At 44.1% G+C, this 23,964-nt stretch overlaps 1 protein-coding gene across 13 annotated transcripts in view; it reads left to right on the top strand.

Moving 5' to 3' along the window:
* Positions 1-23,964, top strand: part of LOC142661896 (cyclin-dependent kinase 11B-like) — a 41,575-nt gene that overhangs the window by 1,855 nt on the left and 15,756 nt on the right. For 3 of the 13 annotated variants that reach the window (XM_075839576.1, XM_075839577.1, XM_075839587.1), the window contains 10 exons: positions 986-1,101; positions 1,706-1,839; positions 2,360-2,498; positions 3,283-3,360; positions 10,147-10,283; positions 13,335-13,445; positions 19,967-20,089; positions 20,666-20,761; positions 22,161-22,313; positions 23,019-23,084. In XM_075839576.1, coding sequence (XP_075695691.1) covers positions 986-1,101; positions 1,706-1,839; positions 2,360-2,498; positions 3,283-3,360; positions 10,147-10,283; positions 13,335-13,445; positions 19,967-20,089; positions 20,666-20,761; positions 22,161-22,313; positions 23,019-23,084 — 1,153 coding nt within the window. Of the gene's footprint in view, positions 1-426; positions 530-985; positions 1,102-1,705; positions 1,840-2,359; positions 2,499-3,282; positions 3,361-10,146; positions 10,284-13,334; positions 13,446-19,966; positions 20,090-20,665; positions 20,762-22,160; positions 22,314-23,018; positions 23,085-23,964 lie in introns of those variants that run through there. The other 10 variants (XM_075839586.1, XM_075839580.1, XM_075839579.1 and 7 more) reach the window with 10 other exon arrangements.

The raw sequence follows: 23,964 nt of genomic DNA on the forward strand, positions 1-23,964 counted from the left end.
TCGGTTGTGTGCACGAGGTGTTACAGCAGCTGCTTGAATATGTTTGGTGTTCAGCAATAAATGACATGACAGCGTAATACTCTCTCCATCCTCTGGGGAGATCCAGCATTGTCATTGTCCTAATCGCTCACATCAGTCCCTGTGCCCATTCAGGGCTCACAATTGGAGAAAGCCCATGTTCTATATATTGTGAATGAATGGTTCTGGTGGTCCGTAGAAGAAGTCAGCAAGGGGACACATCAAGCACACATTATAATTACGCCGGCCCAGTAGATGGTTGTGAGTGGGGGGAGCTTCCTTGCTGGGAGGGCCTGCACATCTGTTATATGTAGTAGAATCACTGTATTACAGGGCACCCATTGAAATCATTGGGTGTACTTGACGACCTTTGTTTTCCGTGAACGCCTTGTTGATTTTTAGTGCTGAAGTCAGCTGGGACCCGCATCAAATTATGTTCACGCCACGTTCTGGCTCGTGGATAAGACTTGTTTAAAGCAGAAAAGGAGGTTTTTCCCCCACACTTGGTGAAGTTAAGTTTTGCTCAATTCATAGTTTTGTGTTTTTTTAGTCGACTTTAATAGTTTAAAGGGTTTGTTAAAGAGAAAATAAAAAAATATAATAAGAAAATATATAATACTCTTGTTAAATCCCCGCCGCTACGGTGCGAGTAGTTCCCTGCCAGTCTTAGTCTACATTTCCTTAGCAATGATGTCCCATACGTGACCACTGCAGTCAATCACTGGCAACGGCGGTCACGCGTCGTACTTACTGACATCTCCACTGATCGGAAATCGTTGATGGATTGTAAACAAAGTCTGGCTGGAGACCGTTTTTCTTTTTTCAGTACATTTTCTGCTGCCATTATTTTGAAATTTTTTTTTTATACTCCTGGAACACCCTTTTAATTAACAAAGCAAACGGTCTTTTAAGAATAGGTGTAAATTTCTTTCTTTCCTTTTTCCTGTACCTTTTATATCCTCCCCAGGCTGATGATCGTGATTCTAAAAGAGATTCCTTGGAAGAAGGGGAGTTGAGAGATCACAAAATGGAGATTACTATTAGAAATTCCCCTTACAGACGCGAAGATTCAATGGAAGACCGGTACAAACAAGTGACCACATATTTAATGATTTAGACCAATTTTACTTCTCTCCTCTTTCTTAAAGGGATTGTTCATATACCCTATAAGGGAACTGCGTTAATATAGTGGAGAGCGGTTTACAAACAGCATCCCTCTCGCTCGCTCCACCTACCTCTCTCTTTTCTCGGTTTTCTTATATCTTACAGCTGATCGCTGGGGTCTCAGCGGGGGGATTCTTTATCTGCATGTTCTCAAGGAACCCTTTTAACTAGTAGGGGTTGCCCAAAAATGCTTTTCCAATAGTAATGGAATATTGCTAGAGTTTTCATTCACTTTCTGATCAGTGGGTATCCAACTGCCGGGACTCCGACTTTGGGTGGCTGGGAATGCCAATGTGAAGTAGAAAAGCAGAGATAAATTCGCTCCCTTTGTTCTCTGGACAGGTTAGGGGTCCCAGAAATCGGACCCCCATCTATCAGAAAGTTAAAGCCTTTTATTTTATTTCAAGTAGGACCCTGAGCGATGTTTAAAACTTTACATTTAACAAAGCATTTTAGTCTTCAACGTAAGTATGAATAAAACCTACGTTTTCATTTCTTTCCACTGTGATTTCTTTATTTTCAGAGGGGAAGAAGATGATTCATTAGCTATTAAACCTCCACAACAAGTTTCTCGAAAAGAAAAATCCCACCACAGAAAAGATGAGAAGAGAAAAGAGAAACGAAGACACCGCAGCCATTCTGCCGAAGGTGCCGGAGGTACTTGTATATTCTGGTACTAGTGTAAAGTTTTGTTTTAGAGTTTTAGGAGATCATATACATACTGTACAGTAGAAAAAAATACTGGAGGATCATAAAATGCTGATTATTTTGTTAATCTACCTAAATAGGATGTCCTACCCAGTTTCTACGTCACATAGCACCTATCAGGGCACTAATCCTCCATTCCCTCAAACAAATCTGTACATGCCCCTTCAAGAAATATGGTGTCCGCTCCTGTCAATTGGTGTGTATGGCTTGGGTCTGATTGCCAAAATGGGCGCTGCTGCGATTAAAGTTACATAAACTGTAATAAACATAAATTGTATGTTTAAGGTCTAAGAAATTAGGATTTTGTGCTTATACTTACCACTGAACCAATTTCAGTAACAATGTAAACATTCCATTCACTGCTGGGTAGAAGGTTCATAAATGGCTACGCAGTATGGTTTAGGTTACATGTAAATAAATGAGGTTGTTGGCTAGCTTTGACCACACGGTGATGTTTGTTATGCACTAGGTAAATCTATACGTGTAAAGGAGAAGGAAAGAGAGCATGACAGGCGAAAAAGACAAAGAGAAGAACAAGACAAAGTTCGCCGTGATCGCGAGCGACTAAAGAGGAGAGAGCTGGCCCGCGAGCATTCCAGAAGGGAACGGTAAGGGAGATTTGGCTACTATTATGTGCATGGCATACAGTAGTTGTTTCTGCTTAGTAGAGAGTCAGTATGCTGCTTTTTAAAGGGGTTGTCCATCTATGACAATCCACATTCCATGTGCAGTCTCCTGCATGGCAGATGTAGTATTGTGTGGTGTTATTTTAATTGAATGGGCACCCGTGTTAATACATGGTGGTAAGTGCATCAGAGCAAGAGCTGGTGACCAGTGTTCCTTACATGCTAACTCTGTTGGTCAATGGATAGCTAAAACAGCTATTTAGTATGAGGACCCTACACATGAGCACCCCAAACCCCTGTGAATATGACAGGGGTTGTAGGGTGATGTGGGGGGAGTTAGGCTTCATTAAACATATTGTATTACTAAACTGGTTTTCCTTTTTAAAGTTGTTTTCTGATGTAGAAAACCTACTTTCTTGCTCATCATTGGGGGACACAGAAGACCGTGGGTATAGGCTGCTGCCACTAGGAGGCAACACTAATCAATAAAAGTGTTAGCCCCTCCTACACAGGCCATACCCCTCCTGCAGACACTGAGTTAATCGGTTTTAGCTTTGTGTCCATAGGAGGCAGACCTACCTGCTTCTTCAGGTCTTACCTACTTTTTATTATTTTAGTTTTATTTCTTTATTAGTTGCAGGGTGGTTGTCAGCCTGGACTGCCAGACTAGTCAACGCCTTGCGGGTTCCAGGAAACCATGCAGTCCTCTGCGCACTGCTCTTCTCCTTACCACCGGTCACCTAACCATTTATTTCTGCTTCCGCAGGTGGAGTGATGGTACCCCCACTATATGTGTTGAGGTTACCGAAAAGGGGACTCTGCGAGCACCCGAAGACGTCAGAGGGTGAGTATAAGGGGCACCCCCACTCCCAACTTGCTCCTCTCATGGGATCCAGCACTGCCCACCTAATTTTACAATTCTCCTTCCTCCCTCGCTAGCGGTCGATGTTAAAAAAAAAATTAAGCCGTGGCTTTGTGTGTTTTTCATAGGCAAAAATACCCTCCCAGGGCAGCTTGTCCGTCTGCATTGCAAATTTCTCGTTTGTCTCATTGGGGGACATAGACCGTGGGTATATGCTGTTGCCACTAGAAGGGCTGACACTAAGAAATAGTCCCTCCTACAGACACTGAGCTAATTCAGTGCTAGTTTGGTGTCCGCAGGAGGCAGACACCCATGCTGGTACAGCAGGCTGTCTTTGCTCTTTTGTCATGTTAGTTTTTTTTATTTTTCTCCTTCTAGCTAGGAAACGGGCGACGCTGTCCATGATTTTTCCCTTCTAATTCAGGCGCACAGTGTCAACCTTACTGCGCCGTTGCTCCCCTGCCAATGAAGACAAGAAGGACAAGAGCGCAAGCTCCTCTGTCGCCCAGCAGCATAAGGTTCGCCTCTCTAGGCTCTCCACCGGTGTCTCACCTGAAGATGGCACACGGAGGGGTGTTCCTTCTGGTACTCTACCTTGGGAGTTAAGCTGGCTGGATCTAAGGGGGCTATGTATTGCAAGCTTCCCCTCTTGCTCTCACATCCCCCTGGCAACGCAACAAGTGGACGGCGTGTTATTGGTGCATTTTCTGGTGCACGGCGCTGATGCATTTACTATCCGGTGCATGCTTTTAGGCTTGGCACAGATGCACAATAATGCCACACTTACATCTTTCCCAAACGTAGTTTTTCACTACTTCCCAGCCACCATGTACTGCCCCTCTCCTCTTGCATCTAGGAGGTATGGTGTTTGGCATCTGGTCCTTTCAGCGATTGTGCACAGTCGCCATGTGCCTTCTGCCATCCAATCTCCTGCTCTCTGGTCTCCTCAGTCAGCAAGAGACAAGCCGGGGACACAGCACACAGAACCGCCTGCTGGGCACTGCTGTTGACGCTAGAATCGATCCACACTCGCTTTAATCGGGTAGGATTAGCCCTCAGGCCCTCTCTCCAAACTTTGAGCCAGTGTTATTGCAGTCAGGGAGCCATCTACCTATCAGAACCTAGGTAACATTGAGCAGCCATTACATCCTTATTGCAGTACCTGAGTGGACTCCTTGTCACCAACCTTTTGCATGGTTTTACATTGGGATGTGGTAACCCCTCTACTGCCATGGTAGACACCAGAGAAGAATTATACTGACAGGCAATAATTGTAACTCACTATGCTTGCTCCACATGTGGCCAGCTTACAACTCTGTGTGATGCATGCCAGCCTCCAAACAAAACATATGTGGCCCAAGCACCCCAGCCACCCCTAGCGATGCCCTTTCTCGGGCCGTTTGGTGACCTCATTAAGTTCACCCAATCCATGATGGGCATCTTGGTCCGCTTCTCCGACCATCGCTCTTTGGACTCTCCATCCATGTCCACCTCATGTGGCAATCCGCAAAGACGGGTTGGATCTGCTCGTTCTCACTCGCCTTCTCAATCTCGTATCCCTTCAGCCGCGCCTCAGCTTAAGGGTGGACCTCAAAGGCGTGTACCCACACGCTTATTTTGCCCATCCCATCATCTCTTCCTGTGCTTTGCAATTCTCCCTCAACTTTATCAATTTGTGGCACTCCCGTTCGGCCTGGCAACGTTACCACAGGTTTTCACCAAAATCCTCTGTGGTAACACCGCTTCCTTGCTCCAGGGGTTTTCGGTTGTCCCCTACCTGGGTGACCTACTGATCAAGTCTTTTTCCAGAGAGGACAACCAATCCGGTCTCTAGATTACTCTGGATACCCTGACCCGATTCAGTTGGATTGTCAGTCACTCCAAATCCTGCCTGGCCCTGACAGCAGATTACCTTCTTAGGGATGATGTTCGACACCTAGTTGGCATGGTTGTTGCCTCCAGAGCGGTTGTCCACCCTCAAACGGAGTGGGGGCTTTGTGCAGAGGGGCTCCTCCCCTCTCTCCGCTTCTGCATGAGAGTCCTGGGTACCGTGGTGGCTTTGATCAAGGCCATTCCCTTTGTCACACTCGTCCACTTCAAAGAGCAATCCTCTTCTGGTGGAACCGCTCTCTGGATTCACTGGACTGACAAATCCTCGTTTCCCTGACCGTATGCCAGTTCCTTGCTGGTGGCTCTCCTCTCCAGCCATCCCTCATTGCCGCTTCTTCCTCCCACTCCAATGGCAGGTCCTTTCAATGGATGCGAGTCTCTGGGGTTGGGGAGGAATATTTAAAAACCTTATTGCATAATATCTGTGGTCTCAACAGAAATCCTGCCTCCCATCAACCTCCTGAAATTGAGGCCGATATTTCTGTGTCTCAGATATTGGACAACCCATCTATCCAGCTGTCCAGTTCGAGTCCAGACAATGTCACGGCAGTAACCTATCTAAATCACCAAGGAGTGACATGGAGTTCAGCAGCAATGGCAAAAGCTGCAATGCTACACGTTCCTGTCCTCTTGGCAGTTCACATCCCAGGGGTCGACAATTGGCTTGCAGATTTCCTCAGCCTCGAACGGGTCTACCCAGAAGTGTAGTCTCTCCATCACAAGGTCTTCAACCAGATCTGATCCAAGTGAGCATGTGTGGTCGACGCTCTGGTGTCTTCATGGGACCATTTTCAACCTTATTTACCTATACTCTCCTCTGCCCCTTCTTCCCAGGCTTTTCAGGAGGTTCAAGTCCGAGTGTTTCTACCAGCCTCGTAGCCCTGGACTGGCCGTGTCATTGTTGGTACTGGCTTACTTTCAATGGCCATTGCCTTTCCAGGACGATTTGCTCACAGGGACCTTTCTACCACCTGAATTTACGGTTGCTTTGTTAAATGGCGTGGCTGTTGAAGGTGCAGTTCTGAGAGCACAAGGTTTGCTGTAGTGGGTAATTCGCACAATTGTTGAAGGCTGGGAAGCCTCCTTCAGCCCGCATTTACCACCACACTTGGCAGAAGTACTATGCTGGTGCGAGGACCGGAATCTTCCACCCTAGTTTTATTCCCTTCCCTTCCAGAATTCTGTCTTCTAGGAAGGGATGGTTTGCAGTTTTGGTCTGTTCCCTTAATGGGAAGGTGTCTGCGTTGTCTTAAAGTCATCAACAGACAACCGCTCACATGGTTCTCCCTTATCAGTCCCCTACTCCTACATGGGAATTGTCCTTGGTGCTAGGTGCGCTGAAGTCATCTCCATTTGAACTACTGTGGGAGATTTCCTCACCTGAAAATGTGGGGTTCCTTTTGGTGGTAACCTCTATCTGGCTGGTTTCTGAACTGATGTCCCTGTGTTGCCATTCCTCCTATTAATCAGGATAAGGCAGTGCTACATACAGAAACTTCCTTTTGTCCAAAGTGGTCGTCTCCTTCCACCTAGACGAGGATATCGTTTTGCCATCCTTTTTGTTTCTCTGGTGTATCTGAAGAAGCGCTCTCTTCACAACAACCTGGGTGTTGTCTGTGCTTTGCGGGTCTACCTCTCCCTCACTTCCACTTCCCGCAGATATGGTGTCCATTGGACCAATTTTCTTCTCTCTGGTTCTGATATTGTTTATTTAACTTGTGTTCTGCTTCTGTAAAGACTGACTAGCTCTGTGTATGTAGGTGGGGTATATCCTGTAGGAGGGAACAATACTTTTTTTTTTTTTTTCTTAGTGTCACGCCTCCTAGTGGCACTAACAGCATATACCCACAGTGTCTGTCCTCCAATGGACTGGATGAGAGAGGAATTTTGCGGTGAGTACTCAAAATCCCCTTTTTGGCTTCACTCTGGCCTACTGGGCCACACTTACACTCCTCACCTCAGAGTGGGCGCACGTGCTTTGTCTGGCCGAATTGTTCGAATTTAGTCTTAGTCCACGACTTCGCTTGGGCCTGCTTGTACTACACCGTTCTTTCTGGCACCAGGCAGCCACTTTACCCCCTTCTCAGGCAGAGTAATTGTGTCATGGCAGCTCCCTGTACCTGACATTGGTACACTTAGACCGAGTTATTCTTCTATTGCTGAATCTGTCGTTACAATTGTCTGTACCTTATTCATAGGCGTGGTTATCATGATATTGCTGGACTCTGTTCCTGATGGTGCAAACATCAGAAAGCCACATTATCCCCTCAGACGGGGTCATTTTTTTTGCAGTTTTTTTTTTTTTACTGAAATGGTCAGAGCTAAGCGACGAAACATCCTGCACGTTTTTTTAGAATAGCTGCCGAGGTTGAAAAGCGATACAGAGTAGACTAAAGTTCCAATTCCGGACAACATACTTCTAGGACCGGTTTTTTGTTTACTTAAGTGCAACATTCATTCTGGTTCCTCTGGGCCTGACAGGGCATGACCTGTTCTTTGGTGCTGACCCACCTTCCTGGGTCTCTAGCCGTCAAGGACAACCTGGGCCGCCTACCTGACCTAAGCCATTCACTGCACCAAGGCCCCCCTGCGGTAGTTCATGTCCATTGACGAGAGGCTCTCTCTGTAACCAACCCCCCTCCATTTCACAGGGCAGGGAATTATTTTATTGAGCAGTTTTGCTCCTAATCAGATTTCGATGCTGACATTGCTCTTATGCCTGTACTGTGAGGCAGCCTATTAATGGAGTCTGGGATTCTCCAGATGAATTTCCTTGTCCTCTCCACTTCTCTCTGGTCATGAGGTTTCTCCTATAGTTCTAGAGATTTTTTTCTAACCCACTGATTCACGAGTCTCCTAATGTGTCCCACTCAAGTCTTTATGTGAAGGCCTCCTGACCGAGCAGCTGGCCTAACATACGGTAGCCCTGTCGGTTTCTCCTCTGGTTCAGGCTATCTATAACCCTTGTCTAGAGCCACCCAGATGATGTTGTACATTATATTCTCCTCTGCAGGAAAATACATGACAAGGCTCCTTTAAATACAAGGAAACTCTTGACGTTTTTTGGCTTTAACCTGGGACAGCTGATAAAGTTTTTAGAACGCTTTTACAGGTCTCCACTTAGTGATTCCCAGTCTCTTGGTCCAGCACTGGACTAGATTGTCTCTGGGGTTACTGGTGACGGGGGCTTTCATTTGCCCCAGAATGACCAATGCCAGAGGACCCACCTCTGCATGATGATCAACCATCACTCAGGACTTCAGGTTGTGGATCGGCTCCTTCTCTTCGGGACTCTTGGATCAGTCTTTTCCCAGACGCAAGGCTTTACGAGGTAGCCCTTTTGTTCCCTAGTCTGTTTTTTCTTGAGGTCCCAAAAGGTGGGTCTGGCTGCTCTATTTCGGATCTAATTCATCTCCTATAGTTTCGTCAGGATCAGACCCTTTCGGATGGAATCACTGAGGACAGTGACCAAGTTTTATCTTCTGCAGTGGATATTTCCACATCTCCATTTCCTACCCTCTAGCGCTGCCTCAGGTTTCTGTTCGGCCTGGGATCTGCTCCTCGTGTTTCCACCAAGACTCCCAGCTAATAACGATCACATGAACTTAGATGTGATCATTATTAGCTGGGTCAGGACCAGCTTTCCGCCGACCCATCAGCCCAGCTGACCTGATGGAAGCGGCTTTGATGGCAAGATACAGCTTCTATGTATCCAGGATACATAGAAGCTGCATCCCACCTGAAAGGTGGTTTTGTTTTTTTAATTAATGTGTACAAAGCTTTTAAGCCAGGTAACCTTTTTTTGGTGGCTGTCCCTTCCATCGGACATGTCGGAGACGGCGTTTAGTCCTCTTGGGGGCTGCTTTCTGACGTCCCACAGTCTTCTGTATCCCCATATGATAAGAGCGAGAAAATAGGATTTTGTCTGTAAAATCCTTTTCTCGCTAAGTTCCTTGAGGGACACAGCTCTCGCCCAGTTATCTTTTTCTGTTTTTTTGACCATTTCTTGCCCTGCCTGGACAGACTCCTCTGGTTTTCGGTTCTGTGCCGTCCAGAGTATGGTTTCAGGTTTACGGTGTACCTTCTATTGACTTCACCTCGTTGCTCCTACTGCTTGTATACTTACTGTTTAGCTTAGTGTCTGCAGGGGGTGTAGCCTGTGTAGGAGGAGCTACACTTTTTATTGCTTAGTGTCACCTCCTAGTGGCAGCAGCCTATACCCACGGTCTTCTGTGTCCCCCAATGAACTTCGTTTGAAAACTATTTTACAGGTTATATTAGCCACTTTGGCTACATGGGCTACGCACTCCAGTACATTACACGTCATTCCAATGGTAACTGTGTAATGCGAAGTTTCTCATGCTTTGTCTGGGTCCCCCACTATTTACAGTTGATTGATGGGGGTCTCAGCAGCATGATCCAGAAGGTGTTGTTCAGTAACTCATTTTAGGTTTAAAGGCTATGTAAACCATTATCGATCACATCTAAGTTCATAACTTAGATGTGATCGATAACAGCTGGATCCTGCGCTGTCACCGAAGCAGTCAGTCCTGCTGATCTGACGGATTTGGGTTTTAGAGCAAGAGGCATCTTCTATTTATCCAGGGAAACGTAGAAGCTGTATCTGAAAAAGCAAAAAGATCTTTAATAAAAACAAATGACAAAGTTGCACTAAACAACAAATACACTTTTAGTGAAGAAAAAAAAAAAAAGTCTTCAACGGTTTACATAGTTTTTAAAGTAAGAATTTGATCATGCTGGGAACGGGAATACTGGACTGGTGTCTTTTAAGGTGAAAACAACACTTTTCTGCACACCTAGTAAGGCGCCAAAAAATTGAAGATGGTTTCCTTTTATTTTTTTTATTTTTTTTTACAGTGATCGCCTAGAACAACTGGAACGTAACCGCGAGCGTGAAAGAAAGCTGAGGGAACAGCAGAAAGAGCAGAGAGAACTGAAAGAGCGTCAGAGGAGAGCCGAGGAGAGGCGTAAAGGACGGGAGGCCAGGAGAGAAGGTACCCATGCCTGCACCTTAATTGTCCGGTCACTGTGGTATTGGGCTCTATGTAGGGGCTGTGCTTATTTCTACAGCGGGTACAGATTTAACATGTTAATTAGATTGAAAACACACCAGAGTAGTAGTGCGTAACGTGTTAGGTTTTTACTGCAGTTTAGGTTTGGAGCTTTGTTTTTCAGTAACGCATCCTTCACATACACACTTTTTTGTATTTTAGTTTTAAAAAAAATTCTAATGCATGTTAAAAAATAGTCCATGCTTTTCAAGCATTTTTGAATATAATTTTTTTTTACATGTGTTTTTGGTGCTTTACCGACATTTTGTACAGCCTTTTTTTCTTTTTTTTTTTTTTTTCTGGTGTTTTTAAAGGATTTGCAAGCATTTTGAAGGCAAATTTTTCTTTTTTCTTTTATGTTTTATTTTAAACAATTTTTTAATTGGGTTTTATTAATAAAAAAAAAAAATGTGTTTTTTGAGAATACAGCTTCTATATGGCCTATATGCATAGAAGCTGTATCCGGCAGTTAAAGACGAATCCATTGGGTCAGCGGGACTGACTGCTTCGGGGAGCGCTGCTCTTTTATGTCTTTTACGCGCAGTGTGCAGCTATTATTGATCACATCTATCATGAACAATACAGGATAAATAGAAGCTGTATCTCAAAAAAGCAAATTTTTTTTTTGTAATAACACCCAATTCAATAGTTTTCTAAAATAACATAAAAATGACCTTCAAAGGTGTACATCACTTTTAAAGTCCTTTAGAGAAGCCTATGGTAAAAAATGACCTTCCCAGAGAATGTTGGGAATAAAAAAAAAAACACTGAATCCAATTCAGTAACATCGAGGCCGCAGGAATTTTGGCCAAAAAAATGTCACACAAATGCTAGTAAGCACTGTGTTGTGAATCCGACCTTTGAGTCCCAAATCCCCTTTTTCTCTTTTCATTGCCATAGAGATACCCCAGTAGTGGTTGAAGATAGCCAGAATGTATCCTGTATAAGGAACCTGGAGCTCTGACTCCAATAAATATACAGTGTGAACCTAAAAAAGCTTTACCACGACAGTCATGCATTAAACTTCATTGGCTGTCGGCTGTACTATATGGATGGGATACTTTGAATACATCCATAGGGCTGCCTGTATGAATGGGTATGAAGAAGACATTATGATCTAACACTGCTTATCCCCTGATATACTTAAAATTATTAACCCCTTTTATATACACCAGAACTACGAAAGTTTTATGGCATTCTTGCTGCACGTTTTGTATAGCTAGAATTCAAGGAGTTGTCTGGTTTAGAAAAAATCAAATACACAGACAATTAGGAGTTAATAGAGAGTGGTTTGAGGGCCCCTTTGATTAGCCAGAGTGGAGATCAGCTACAAAGAGGGTCTCGCGCTCTGAGGGACCCAACTTGTCAGTGGATTACATTGACCGCTCATTGAGTCAATGGTCACCATGTAATACTTGATTTCTCCTGCGGTGGCGCTTCAGGGGATTTAGACACCGTGGGGTTCAAATGTAGATTACAGCTGATTGCTGGGGGAGGACGATATATGATCAGATGATTGCTGGGGGAGGACAATATATGATCAGATGATTGCTGGGGGAGGACAATATATGATCAGATGATTGCTGGGGAAGGACACTATATGATCAGATGATTGCTGGGGGAGGACACTATATGATCAGATGATTGCTGGGGGAGGACGATATATGATCAGATGACTGCTGGGGAAGGACAATATATGATCAGATGATTGCTGGGGGAGGACGATATATGATCAGATGATTGCTGGGGGAGGACACTATATGATCAGATGATTGCTGGGGGAGGACGATATACGATCAGATTGCTGGGGAAGGACGATATATGATCAGATGATTGCTGGGGAAGGACGATATACAATCAGATGATTGCTGGGGAAGGACGATATATGATCAGATGATTGCTGGGGGAGGACGATATACGATCAGATGATTGCTGGGGAAGGACGATATACGATCAGATGATTGCTGGGGAAGGACGATATATGATCAGATGACTGCTGGGGAAGGACGATATATGATCAGATGATTGCTGTGGGAGGACACTATATGATCAGATGATTGCTGGGGGAGGACGATATATGATCAGATGATTGCTGGGGGAGGACAATATATGATCAGATGATTGCTGGGGGAGGACGATATATGATCAGATGATTGCTGGGGGAGGACAATATATGATCAGATGATTGCTGGGGGAGGACGATATATGATCAGATGATTGCTGGGGGAGGACAATATATGATCAGATGATTGCTGGGGGAGGACGATATATGATCAGATGATTGCTGGGGGAGGACGATATATGATCAGATGATTGCTGGGGGAGGACCATATATGATCAGATGATTGCTGGGGGAGGACCATATATGATCAGATGATTGCTGGGGGAGGACGATATATGATCAGATGATTGCTGGGGGAGGACCATATATGATCAGATGATTGCTGGGGGAGGACCATATATGATCAGATGATTGCTGGGGGAGGACGATATATGATCAGATGATTGCTGGGGGAGGACCATATATGATCAGATGATTGCTGGGGGAGGACACTTCAAAGAAAAAAAAAACAAAGGTTGTCTAAAGTTGGACAAAAACGTTTAAGTTGTTTTCTCCTTTAACATCAAGCACCGAATGTCCGACTTTGTTTTAAACTACACAAGCCATGTTAATATTAATTGAAAAAAGTATAGAGCACATTTTTTTCTCTCACATAGGGTGTATTTACACGGTGCGGCTTTGCCGCGTTTTTTTGCCGCACGGCCGAAAACCGCAGCGCAAAAAAAAGCATTTACAGTTTCCATGCGAACTGCAGAAACACATGCATTTTTGCAGTGCAGTTTTCAGCCGTGCGGCAAGAACCTGACCGAACCGCATCGTCTGAATACCCCCCTTAAAGTGAACTGGTAGCCATTAATCGGTAGTAATAACACTTGTAATTATTAGTCTTGCACCTGCCAATAGTGTTCCAACCTGTACAACATGCCTTCTAGGGCTCGCAGGATCTGCGCTTCCTGAGCGCAGGAAGCCAGGGCTCTTGCAGGAGACTGAGAAAATGCAGTACAGTGCAGATTCAAGAATACTTGTAGAGTTTAGCACACAAAGTAAGTTTTGGCTTTTTAAACCATTTTTATAGCATTAACTTCTGTACTGCATTGTATCTTCTTAACCCTTTCTCTGCCAGACGAGCTGGCTCCACCAAACGTGTTATGGATTTATTCATGCACAGCAGCAGGAAACGCCGAGTTACTGGCACTTGTGGATATAGATGTCTGGTCAGGTGTTTTTTTTTTTGTTTTGTTCCTTTTTAGAGTGAACCGACATCATACCTAAGACATAATTGATTTTTAAAGCTAAGGACAACTTTGCCATGGAAAAAAATATTTTTCATCTATTGGTGGTTACCTGACGTAAAAAAAAGAGTTTCGCACTGCATTCTTCATCGTTTCATTCATTTTCAGACTCCCTGATATGCAGTTTGCAACCTGCTCCTAGTTTCAGGCTTTTCTCATGTAGGCATTTTTCACAGTAATAGACGCCGAATGCGTGTCCAGGGTTCTGCTGCCTTCACTAGCTTATGTATCAGCACAGCTTTATTCCTGTACTGCTTTCTACAGCCCAGGAGGGATTTCTTCTCCTTAGCGCTGACAGACACTAATGCTTACACCCCACCCCCACCCCCCCCCCCCCCTTTCCGACTGTAGAGTTTGCTTTTAATACTACAAAGCCTGTGTGATCTGTCGACCCTTTCCCCTTGGACTGCCATGTCTGCTTTCTTCCTTATCTTCACTCTACAATTCAGCTCTTATTATCTGCCCTCCCTGAACATTTGGAAGCCCCCCCCCCCCCCCTCTCCACACTCTGACCTGCCATATACAACCACCTCCCCTTCCTGCTGCATTCTCTAACACTGAGAGAAGGAGGGGGGGGGGCACAGATGTCAGCCTTGACAGCTGCAGTGTGCTTTCCCGACCTATGTCTGAATTTGCAGGACAACCAGCTAAGTGAAGAAGTTACAGACACTACAGAAGCAAAATGGTCGTACATGTTTAAAGGGGTATTCCCAATATCGTAAATGATCACTTATCCACAGTATAGGTGATAATTTTATGGTCGTGGGAGGGGGGGGGGGGGGATTCGACTGCTGGGACCCCTCGCTAATAGTGATCATGTGGGTCCTGAAATCTCAGATCCTCCTCACTGCTTAACTGCAGTGAAGGGGACATTGAATGGAGCAGCATTTGAGCATGATTCACTGCCGATCCACAGGTTCTTCACCGAAGCGATGGAAGACTATACAGACATCGCCTCCAGTTGCTACAGATTCGGCTAAACGTCCTAGCACGGCTGGAGGCTATGTCTGGTCAGTCTCCAGGGATGAGGTGACGTCACAGCGTGGGCTGGAGTGAAGAGAAGTGTATGACGCTGATTGGTCAATAGAATAAAACACCCAGTTGGGCATTTAGAAAAAATTTGCATAATTTTCAGAACTTGGTCAATAATAAAATTTTTGGAAAAAAACAAACAGTAGTTATCTACAACAAAGCGCCTATTAGATTAGGTAGGAGATAGGGAAGTTATAAACTGGTGACTGAGCCTCTAAGCTCCTCCTCTCTGTTGGAAATGCGGTGAGGATCTGGGGGTTCGAGAACCCCGTTCTCACAAACGATGCGAGTCCCAGCAGTGGGGCCCCCAGCGATCAGAGAATATATCCTGTGGATAGGTGATGATTTATGATTTTGGAAATACCCCCTTCAATGAAGACTGTTTGGAAAGTTGCGTAATTTTGCATTTAGAAAGCAAATGGACAATAAGAAAAAATGTAAATGCAAAGATGTCCATAGACTTTAAGCCACTTTTAGACACTCTTGTGCGAAGTACAGAAAGTTCCGGAGTGGATGTGTAGCATGATATTGATAACAAAGCGCAGATATTTGTATTTTTTTTTCCTGGACTTGGTTTTCTAGTATAAGTCTGGGTGAAATCGCACGCTGTGGAATTGCTGTGGATTTTCATTGCGGATTTTGCAGTGACAATCCAGTACAATACATGTGGATGGGTTTTAAAAATAAAAAAACTCCACATGTAGCTGACAAAAATCCCTGCGGAATTGGTTCTGTTCCTCCCTATTTTTCTTTAAAAATACGTGGAAAATCTGCATCCATTCTGCACTGTGTGAACAAGGCTTCACTGTTGAAATGGATCTTCTGCCCCTTGTGACTGGTATCTGTTGATCCCATGTGTTAATACCATTGTAGACCACATTGACATTTAATCCAATCATTGGGCAATATTGCCTTTACGCCACAATGATGCAATGTCACCGCGGCCTAGACAACTCCTAGGGTTTAGCATTGTGTAAATCACTTCTCTCTAGCCCTCAGTTTGGCATCACCCCCCCCCCCCCCCATTTTTTTTTTTCTGTGCTGAATTTAGTTTTTAATGCTTACGTCTGAAAACAGAGAATTTTATTAGTGTGGGTATAACCTTCGCTTTACCGCGAATGATTAATTGTATTACTTAACCCCTTAATGACTGAGCCATTTTTCATGTTTTCGTTTTTCACTCCCCGCGTTCCAAGAGCCATAACTTTTTTATTTATTTTCCCGTCAGTAGAGCGGTGTGAGGGCTTACTATTTACGGGAGGAGTTGTCGTTTCTAATGGCACCATTTAAAGTACCGTATAATGTACTGGGAAACTGAAAAAAAATCTTTGCTGGCAAATTGGAAAAAACGGATTCCTACATTGTTTTTTTGGTTTTCGTTTTTACGGCTTTCACCGTGCGGTAAAAACAACAACTTAACTCTTCTGCGGCTCAATACGATTAAGGTGACACCGAATTTATATAGTTTTTTTTTTATATTTTATTACTTTAAAAAAAACAAAAAACTTTTTGTGAAAAAATTGTTTTGCTTCACCAAATTCTGAGAGCCATAACGTTTTTTGATTTTTTTTCCGTGGATTGAGCGGTAGGAGGGCTTATTTTTTGCTGGACAAGCTGTAGTTTTTTATTGGTACCATTCTTTGGTACGTAAAAGGTTTTTGATCACTTTTTTTTTTTTTTTTGCGGGCTAAGGTGACCAAAAAACTATTTTTGTGTTTTACATTTTTTTATTATTTTACGGCGTTCACCGTGCGCATTAAATAACGCTGTATTGTATTAGTTCTGACTTACGGACACAGCGATACCAATATTTTTTGTCTCTTTTGCATTACTTTAGAGGAAAAGTGGGGTTTTATGAACTTTTAATAATAATCTATATTTTTTTTCACTAATAAATTGATGTAACTTTTTTTTTTTTTTTACAACATTTATTAGTCAACCAGCAATCGTTGGTACAATACACTGCAATACTAATGTATTGCAGTATATCGTGATTTGCACAGGCTTCTGTTAAGCCGTGCCAGAGACACGGCTTAACAGAGGTAGACCAAAGGCAGCCCTGGGGGCCTTCATTAGGTCCCCGGGCTGCGATGACAACCATTGGCACCCCCAGATAGTGTTGTGGGGGCGCCGATCTGTCAGAGGGGAACGCCCCCTCTCTATAACGCCTCAGATGCTGCGGTCGCAATTGACCGCAAATTTGAGGGGTTAAATGGCCAAGACCAGCGCGATCGCATGCACGTGATAATGCGTCAAGGGGTTAAAAGGGTTGTCCACATGCGGACAACTGATGACCTATCCACAGGATAGGTCTTCAGTATATGATCGGTGGGGGTCCAACACCCGGACCCCGCACCGATCAGCTGCTCCGGCTACCTCCGGGCACCGGATGTTTTGAAGGGTATGCAGTAGCTGGAGCCGAAAGCAAATGTCTCCGACCATTGCAGCAGTTCTGCAGCTCTACTCCTATTCACTTGAATACTGCAGTTCTGACGCTATTCTGTGACCGGAGCATCTGCTTTCGGCTCCAACTACTGCATACCCTTCAAAACATCCGGAAGATGATCGGTCCGGGTGTCGAACCCCCACCTATCGTATACTGATGACCTATCCTGTGGATAGGTCATCTGTTTTCAGGTCGTGGACAACCCCTTTAAAGGCATTCTCCGGGATATATTTTTATATATTTTTTTTTTTATTTATTTATACAAACTTATTGAAAAGCCCCCTAAGCTAAATAAAAATATATATTTATATTGGGGAGAACCCCCTTTAAACTTCATATGAGATAGTCTTAAGAAAAGAAGGGGCTACGGCGCCCCATCAAGCACCTCATTTGCTCTGACACGGCCGGCAGATTACGGTTCGTCTCTAGGAGCGCAATTCATTTCCCTGGCACATCTTTTATGTGACACAACTCGGTGCAATTGACTTTTTGATTGTGGTTTCACTGTGAATAACGTTCATGCAGCTGCTGAGGTGACATTTGCAGTAGATTCCCTCCTAACACTTTCTTCGTTCGTATCATTTAGTGTTTCTAGTATGGCTGTGCAGTGCACTTTACACCTGCAGAGATCAGTCTGCCACATATTGTACAGACACTGATTCCCATGCAGTAATTTGGGCTTACTGTTCTCTTTTAGAAAGCCTTCGTTGGGGTTTGGAATGTCAGGGGGGGGGGGGGGTTTGAGGGTTCTCTGCTTGGGACCCCTGTCTGTTAGCCACTCATCTAATTCAGCCTTAAAGGGGTTTTCCCATCTTAGACATTTATGGCATAGCCACATAAATGTATGATAGATACGGGACCCAACTCTGGCACCCACACCTGTATTGAGAACTGGGGTCATCAAACCCCTGTTTCGCCTGGTGCGTCAGAATCCAGGCATGGACTAGTGGAGAGAGGGTCGCGCTTGCGTGCTTCGATCTCTCATCTCTCGTCTCTCGAACAACCATACAACAGAATGCAGAGAGAGACACACGCAAGCGCGACCCTCTCTCCACTAGTCCATGCCTGGATTCTGGCCAGCGGCCGCCGCACCAAGGTGAACAGGGGTTCGGTGACCCCTGTTCTCGATATAGGTGCGGAACCCAGAGCTGGGACCGGCATCTATTAGACATTTATGGCATATCCGCAGGATATGACATAAATGTTTAAGATGGGGGAAAACCCCTTTAAAAAACCCAATAAGCGACTTTGTTTGCCACAGACTTGTTGGGGCCCTTTTTACACGGGCCGATGATCCAGCGAATGAGCGTTAGCCTGTGTAAAACATGGCGCAATCAGCCGACAATCGAGTGAACCTTTGTCCTTTTGATCTTTTATCCTGCGTTAAAAATGGTGGTTTGTGAGCAGCGCATCTCCCTGTGTGAAGACGATGGACTGCAGACACTATGCCAATTGTGTGGGGACGAACGATTGTGTTAATGATCCTTCGTCCGCGTACTGCCGAACATTGCTCTATGTAAATTGCGCAAACGAGCCGCGTTCGGCATGCTGCTGTTGTCGGTCGGCACTCGTTGCCCATGTAAAACCACCTTTTTAGTTTTGTTCACTTCTAACCCTCCTCCATTATTTTTTGTGCTGACCCAAGCTCTGCCGGTTACCATTCTTCCGTGATTACCTCTCATTGCTTTATGATTTGTTGTACATCATGTCCCTATAAACCAAAACTTCACCTTTGCCTACAGGGTCTAGATCTTTTCAGAACATGGCATTGCCCAATGTATTCTATTCAGTAAGGTGAAAAGTACATTGAGGGCACCCGAGCATTTGGGGTGACTTAGCCCCGTATATACAGTGTAGTATTTTTTTATGTCTTTTCTTTGTAGAATTACTAGACGCCTTAATGGACAGCAATCCCAGGTTCTCATCTACACCAAGGAAAGCTGATCTTGCTTCTATAAGAACTAACTTGTCTTTCCCTCTGGTTTGGAGAAGCATAAGCTTATATGTTTGAGAATGTCATTATATGCACTGACCTAATATACAGTCATTAGCTCCGTCATGTTCAGCTTGGCTGAAAAGTTCCACCAACTGCAGCTCAATTTGCATTAAAGGGGTATTGCATTTTCTTGTAAATGAAGCCTAATATTTAAAGGGTAACTAAACTTTAAAAAAAAAACTTTTGACATGTCATAGTGATATGTCAGAAGTTTTGATCAGTAGGGGTCCGAGCGCTGAGACCCACGCCAAACGCTAAAACAAAGCGGCAGAATTGCTCGGTTGAGCGCTGTGCCGCTTTTCTCGGAAAGCCGATCGAGCAGTGTACGGATTCATAGACTTTCTACCGCTCCGAGGAAAATCGATCAGAAACTAAGTGGCACAACGCTTTCCCAAGCGCTTCCGCCGCTTCGTTTTAGCAATCAGTGGGGGTCTCTGTGCTCGAACCCCCACCGATCAAAACTATTGACGTCTCTATGATATGTCCAAAAAAAATTTTTAACGTTTCGTTGATCTTTAATTGAAACATTCTAGAACTTTAATACTCTTGTTGTGTCCATTCCTCAGCTTTCGTCTTTCTTTGTCAGATTTTTTAGGCTTTAATCGTTTCCATTCACTGATTGTAAGCAAGAGAACTGTGAGGAATTGAAACACCAAGTATGTTTAGAAAGCGGCAGAATTTTTCTATTCTACAAATATTAAGCGTTATTTACGTAAAACATGTAAAACCTCCTCAACTTGTAGATTTCAGTACCAAGCTCTAATTTTAGTTTTTGCCTGACCGGTTTTCATTCTCTAGTAGCTGCTCATCACAGAACTGCAAGGGAGGAGCATGGAGAGAAAAATAAAGCAAATTACCGCAGTCGCAGTCCTGCACGTCAACAGCGGGAAAGGGTGGAGGCAGGAGAGATGAGGAAACAAGGTAAGCCTCCCTGAACATAATAGGTTTCCCAGCACACAGAGGAACGACATTAAAGCAGACCACCCGATTCCATGTACCCTATTAGGGCATGTGAATGTAATATAAGGGTGTCGTTTGCTTAAGACCCCCCCCCCCTCTTTTAGCCAGAGTTGAGAGCAGCTGTAAAGAATGACTATAGAAGAACCAGCGCGTCTGTGCAACGCATGGATGGCCTTTTTTGATTTAAAAAAAAAAAAAAAAAAGCCAGTTGGATAATTCCCAGACGATAACTGCTTATTTAAGAGGTTCTCATCGTCGTGTTAGGATTATCCAAAGTGGGTAATCCATTTAAGAACATTCTTACCGTTGTCATCATTTTTACTGTTGTCATTCTAGCAAAAGATCTCAGGGATGGCCATAGCCAACTTCCCATTATAAAGAAATAACATGCATTATAGGAGGAATAGGGGCTGTTTACTCTCAGCCATACACGCTTATCATGGTCGAGCTTCACGTATCCATGAGAACGAACAGACCGCAGCGTAGCGATGATCTGGATTCGTGCTGGATCGCAACTGTCGCTTTTGCTTCTCTCAGTGAAAGAGGACAGACCAGATGTGAGGGATCTCTTGTCTGACCTGCAAGATATCAGCGACAGCGAACGGAAAACAAGTTCTGCAGAATCCTCCTCAGGTACTTGTACTAATTATTTGCTAGGCTCTGTTCACATCTGCATCGGAGGCTCCTTCAGGAACCTCCTTTACGGATTCTGTCTTTTTTTTTTTTTCTTTTTTGCTAGACAAAATAGCGCAGTATACAGCAAAATGATGGGAACCCAGTATTTAAAGTTATTGGGCGATCTGGCGCCGTTGGCTTCCATTATGAAACTGACCGGCGCTCTGGTATTTCCCGTTTCTCTGAAGGAACAGAATTAGGAAAATCGTAACGCAGATGTAAATAGACCCTTACATTGTAGAAATTATTAGTGATGTCTGCCAACATTTCAGTTATTTCTCTTCAGATGAGGATCCCAAAATGCACAATGACCACAGGAAAAATGATATATCCTTGTCTGTTTAGCAGATTGTGTGGTGTGTGTGTGTGTGTGTGTGTGTGTGTGTGTGTGTGTGTGTGTGTGTATATGGGACTATGACCATGGACTAACTTGAAACTGGTTTTTCTAGTTTACTATTAATCGTATAGTACAACTGAGAATGTGTATATCTCAGATGTGTCCCTACGCACTGACAATCACCCAGTTGGCAAATTATTCATATATTTCCAGGAGGAATAACAAATGAGCTGCACAATGCAGAGTTCTAAGCAAAGATTCTCCATAATTATTTCATGGTGAATACAAGTATTTACTAAATCAGACATGTCAGGAGAGCTGCTGGGTTCTCTTTTTGGCAGTATAGCAGACTGATAGATCTAAGGACTAGCAGTAAATTACAGAGGAGGCAACTTTCTCAGTTTCTGGATCTTGGGATCTGCTGCAGGGAGAATTTGTTTCCTTATTTCCCTGGCACCTTTATTGCTTTCTATGTATTCACCTCATCCTTACAGACAAACTTGAGCAGTTTAAAGGGGTTGTTCAGTCCCCCAAAAATTGATGGCCTATCCTCAGAGTAGGCCATCAATATATGATCGGTCGGGGTCCAACTCCTGGCACCCCCACAGATCAGCTCCTTTTCTGCTCATGCTGTGAATCACAGACACACTTGTAGCGGCGGTTCACAGTATTACAGCCTTCTCCTATTCTGTTCAATAGGATTAGACTGTAATAGTGTGAACCGCCGTTACAAGTGTGTCGGAGATTCATAGTGTGAGAAGTAAAGGAAATGAAGGGGAAGCAGCACTCGTATGACCGCTGTGGCCCCTTCAAAACAGCTGATCGGTGGGGGGTGCCGGCAGTCAGACTTTCACGCCCGACCATCAATTTTTTGGGACTGGAAAACCCCTTTAAAATCTTAGTTGTTAAAATGTTAGTAGCTGCATGGCCTTCATTCAGGGCTATGTCGTACTAATTTTGGTAATTTATGGGCTGTACCTATAAAGACTTAACCATTTTTTGTTTTTAATATCACTCCAGCAGGGTCTGCGTCTGGGTCAGAGGAGGAAGAAGAGACCAGCTCTGAGGAGTCAGATGAAGCAGAGGAAGAGGAGGAGGAAGAAGAGGATGAGGAAGAGGAAGAAGAGGAGGAGACTGGAAGCAATTCAGAGGCGGCATCAGAACAGACTGCAGGTAGTAATATGGTCATTGTAATAGCTATACATTAAGACACTCCTACAAATTGCATCTTTGAAATGACGCTGCGCCGTCTGCCCAGCAATCTAAGTACAGGAGTGGAAACAAATTGTCCGTTTTGAAATGTCATACACATTGCTTACTAACCAAGAGCAAACTTGAAAAAGTTGACGGCGAAATGCGCGTCGGGGCATTTATTGTGGTCCGGTTTGTGTGTTTGGGAGATCAATATGCAAAACACAGGTTGGTATTTGGCTGAGTTTGGGTTTTGATTGTTGTTATTTGCATATTTATACCCCTTCTCTAGTGATTAATGTATTTACATACCAGTGATTTTTGAGGTGTATTATTATTCTATTTTGATATACCATACCCTAGTGTTTGTGTATGTAACTGTATGCATTGTGGTCCCTTCACCACCACCACATTTTAGTGTGTTATTTTAACTTATGATGGCCTATACGTTTTTATAATATTCTCTAATAAAGTATTTTGATGTACTGGATAGTGCCATATTGTGTACTATTGGTTATTTTTGTCTTTTGAACACCATTATGTCTGTATATATTTCTATAGGTTCTCTAACAAAGAGCAAATGTTCATTTTCTGTCTTAACCATCGGCTCACTTCCTGGGAACCTGTTTTGCTAAACAAATTACGGTATATTCACCATTTATAAAATTAATATTATTGATTTTTCAGAAGAGGTCAGTGATGAAGAGATGAGTGAGGAAGAGGAGAGAGAGAATGGAAATCACGTTCCCATTGGTAAGAGCCCTATATTGCTGTTCTTCAGCCTTCAGTAGATTTGATTGTAAGGCCTAATGCACACGGCCATGTTTGTTTTTTTGTCTATGTGCTATCTGCAATTTTGCGGCTAGCACACGGACCCATTCATTTATATGGCCCTTCGCAGACGCCCGCGATGTTCACGGATCCGTGTGAGAGCTGCAAGTCCGGACCGCAAAAACCCAGGACTTGGCATTTTACTGTCTCTATTTGTGGATCATGTGACCTACAGGGGGTTGGGACCAATTCCAGGCTTACTTTTTTTGCGGCTCCGTGAATACTGATGAGACACGGATGCACTAGGGAAGTTTTTTTTTTTGTGGAGAAATGGACTGCAATTACGCACAACGGATTTGTGGTCTTGCGGACTGCAGAATTGCCACGTTCGTGTGCATTAGGCCAAACTGCTTACAGCTTAAAAGGATGACCATGAAATAAGAGTGATGTCGCCCCACATCAATGTCATCCTCTTGGCAATTGTTATAGATAGGTGAGGATGAAGGGCATTTTAAGTAACCTACTTTAAAGGGGTTTTCCAGCCAGTAGAAATTGATGGCCTATCCTCAGGATAGGCCATCAATAGCTGATGGTTTGGGGTCAGAATCCCGGGACCCCCGCCGATCATCTATTTTGAAGGGGGTGCAGCACTCGTACGAGCTCTGCTTCCCCTTCATTTCCACTTGCTCACTGAATCTTCGACACGCATTTAGTGGCGATTCACAGGTATTGTAGCCTTCTTCCTCTATTGAAGTGAATGGGAGAAGTCTGCAATACCTGTGAATTGCTGCTAAATGCGTGTCGAAGATTCACATTGAGCAAGTGGAAATGAAGGGGAAGCAGCACTCGTACGAGCGCTGCA

The sequence above is a fragment of the Rhinoderma darwinii genome, chromosome 10 (genome assembly GCF_050947455.1).
Source record: "Rhinoderma darwinii isolate aRhiDar2 chromosome 10, aRhiDar2.hap1, whole genome shotgun sequence".
Taxonomy (NCBI): Eukaryota; Metazoa; Chordata; class Amphibia; order Anura; family Rhinodermatidae; genus Rhinoderma; species Rhinoderma darwinii.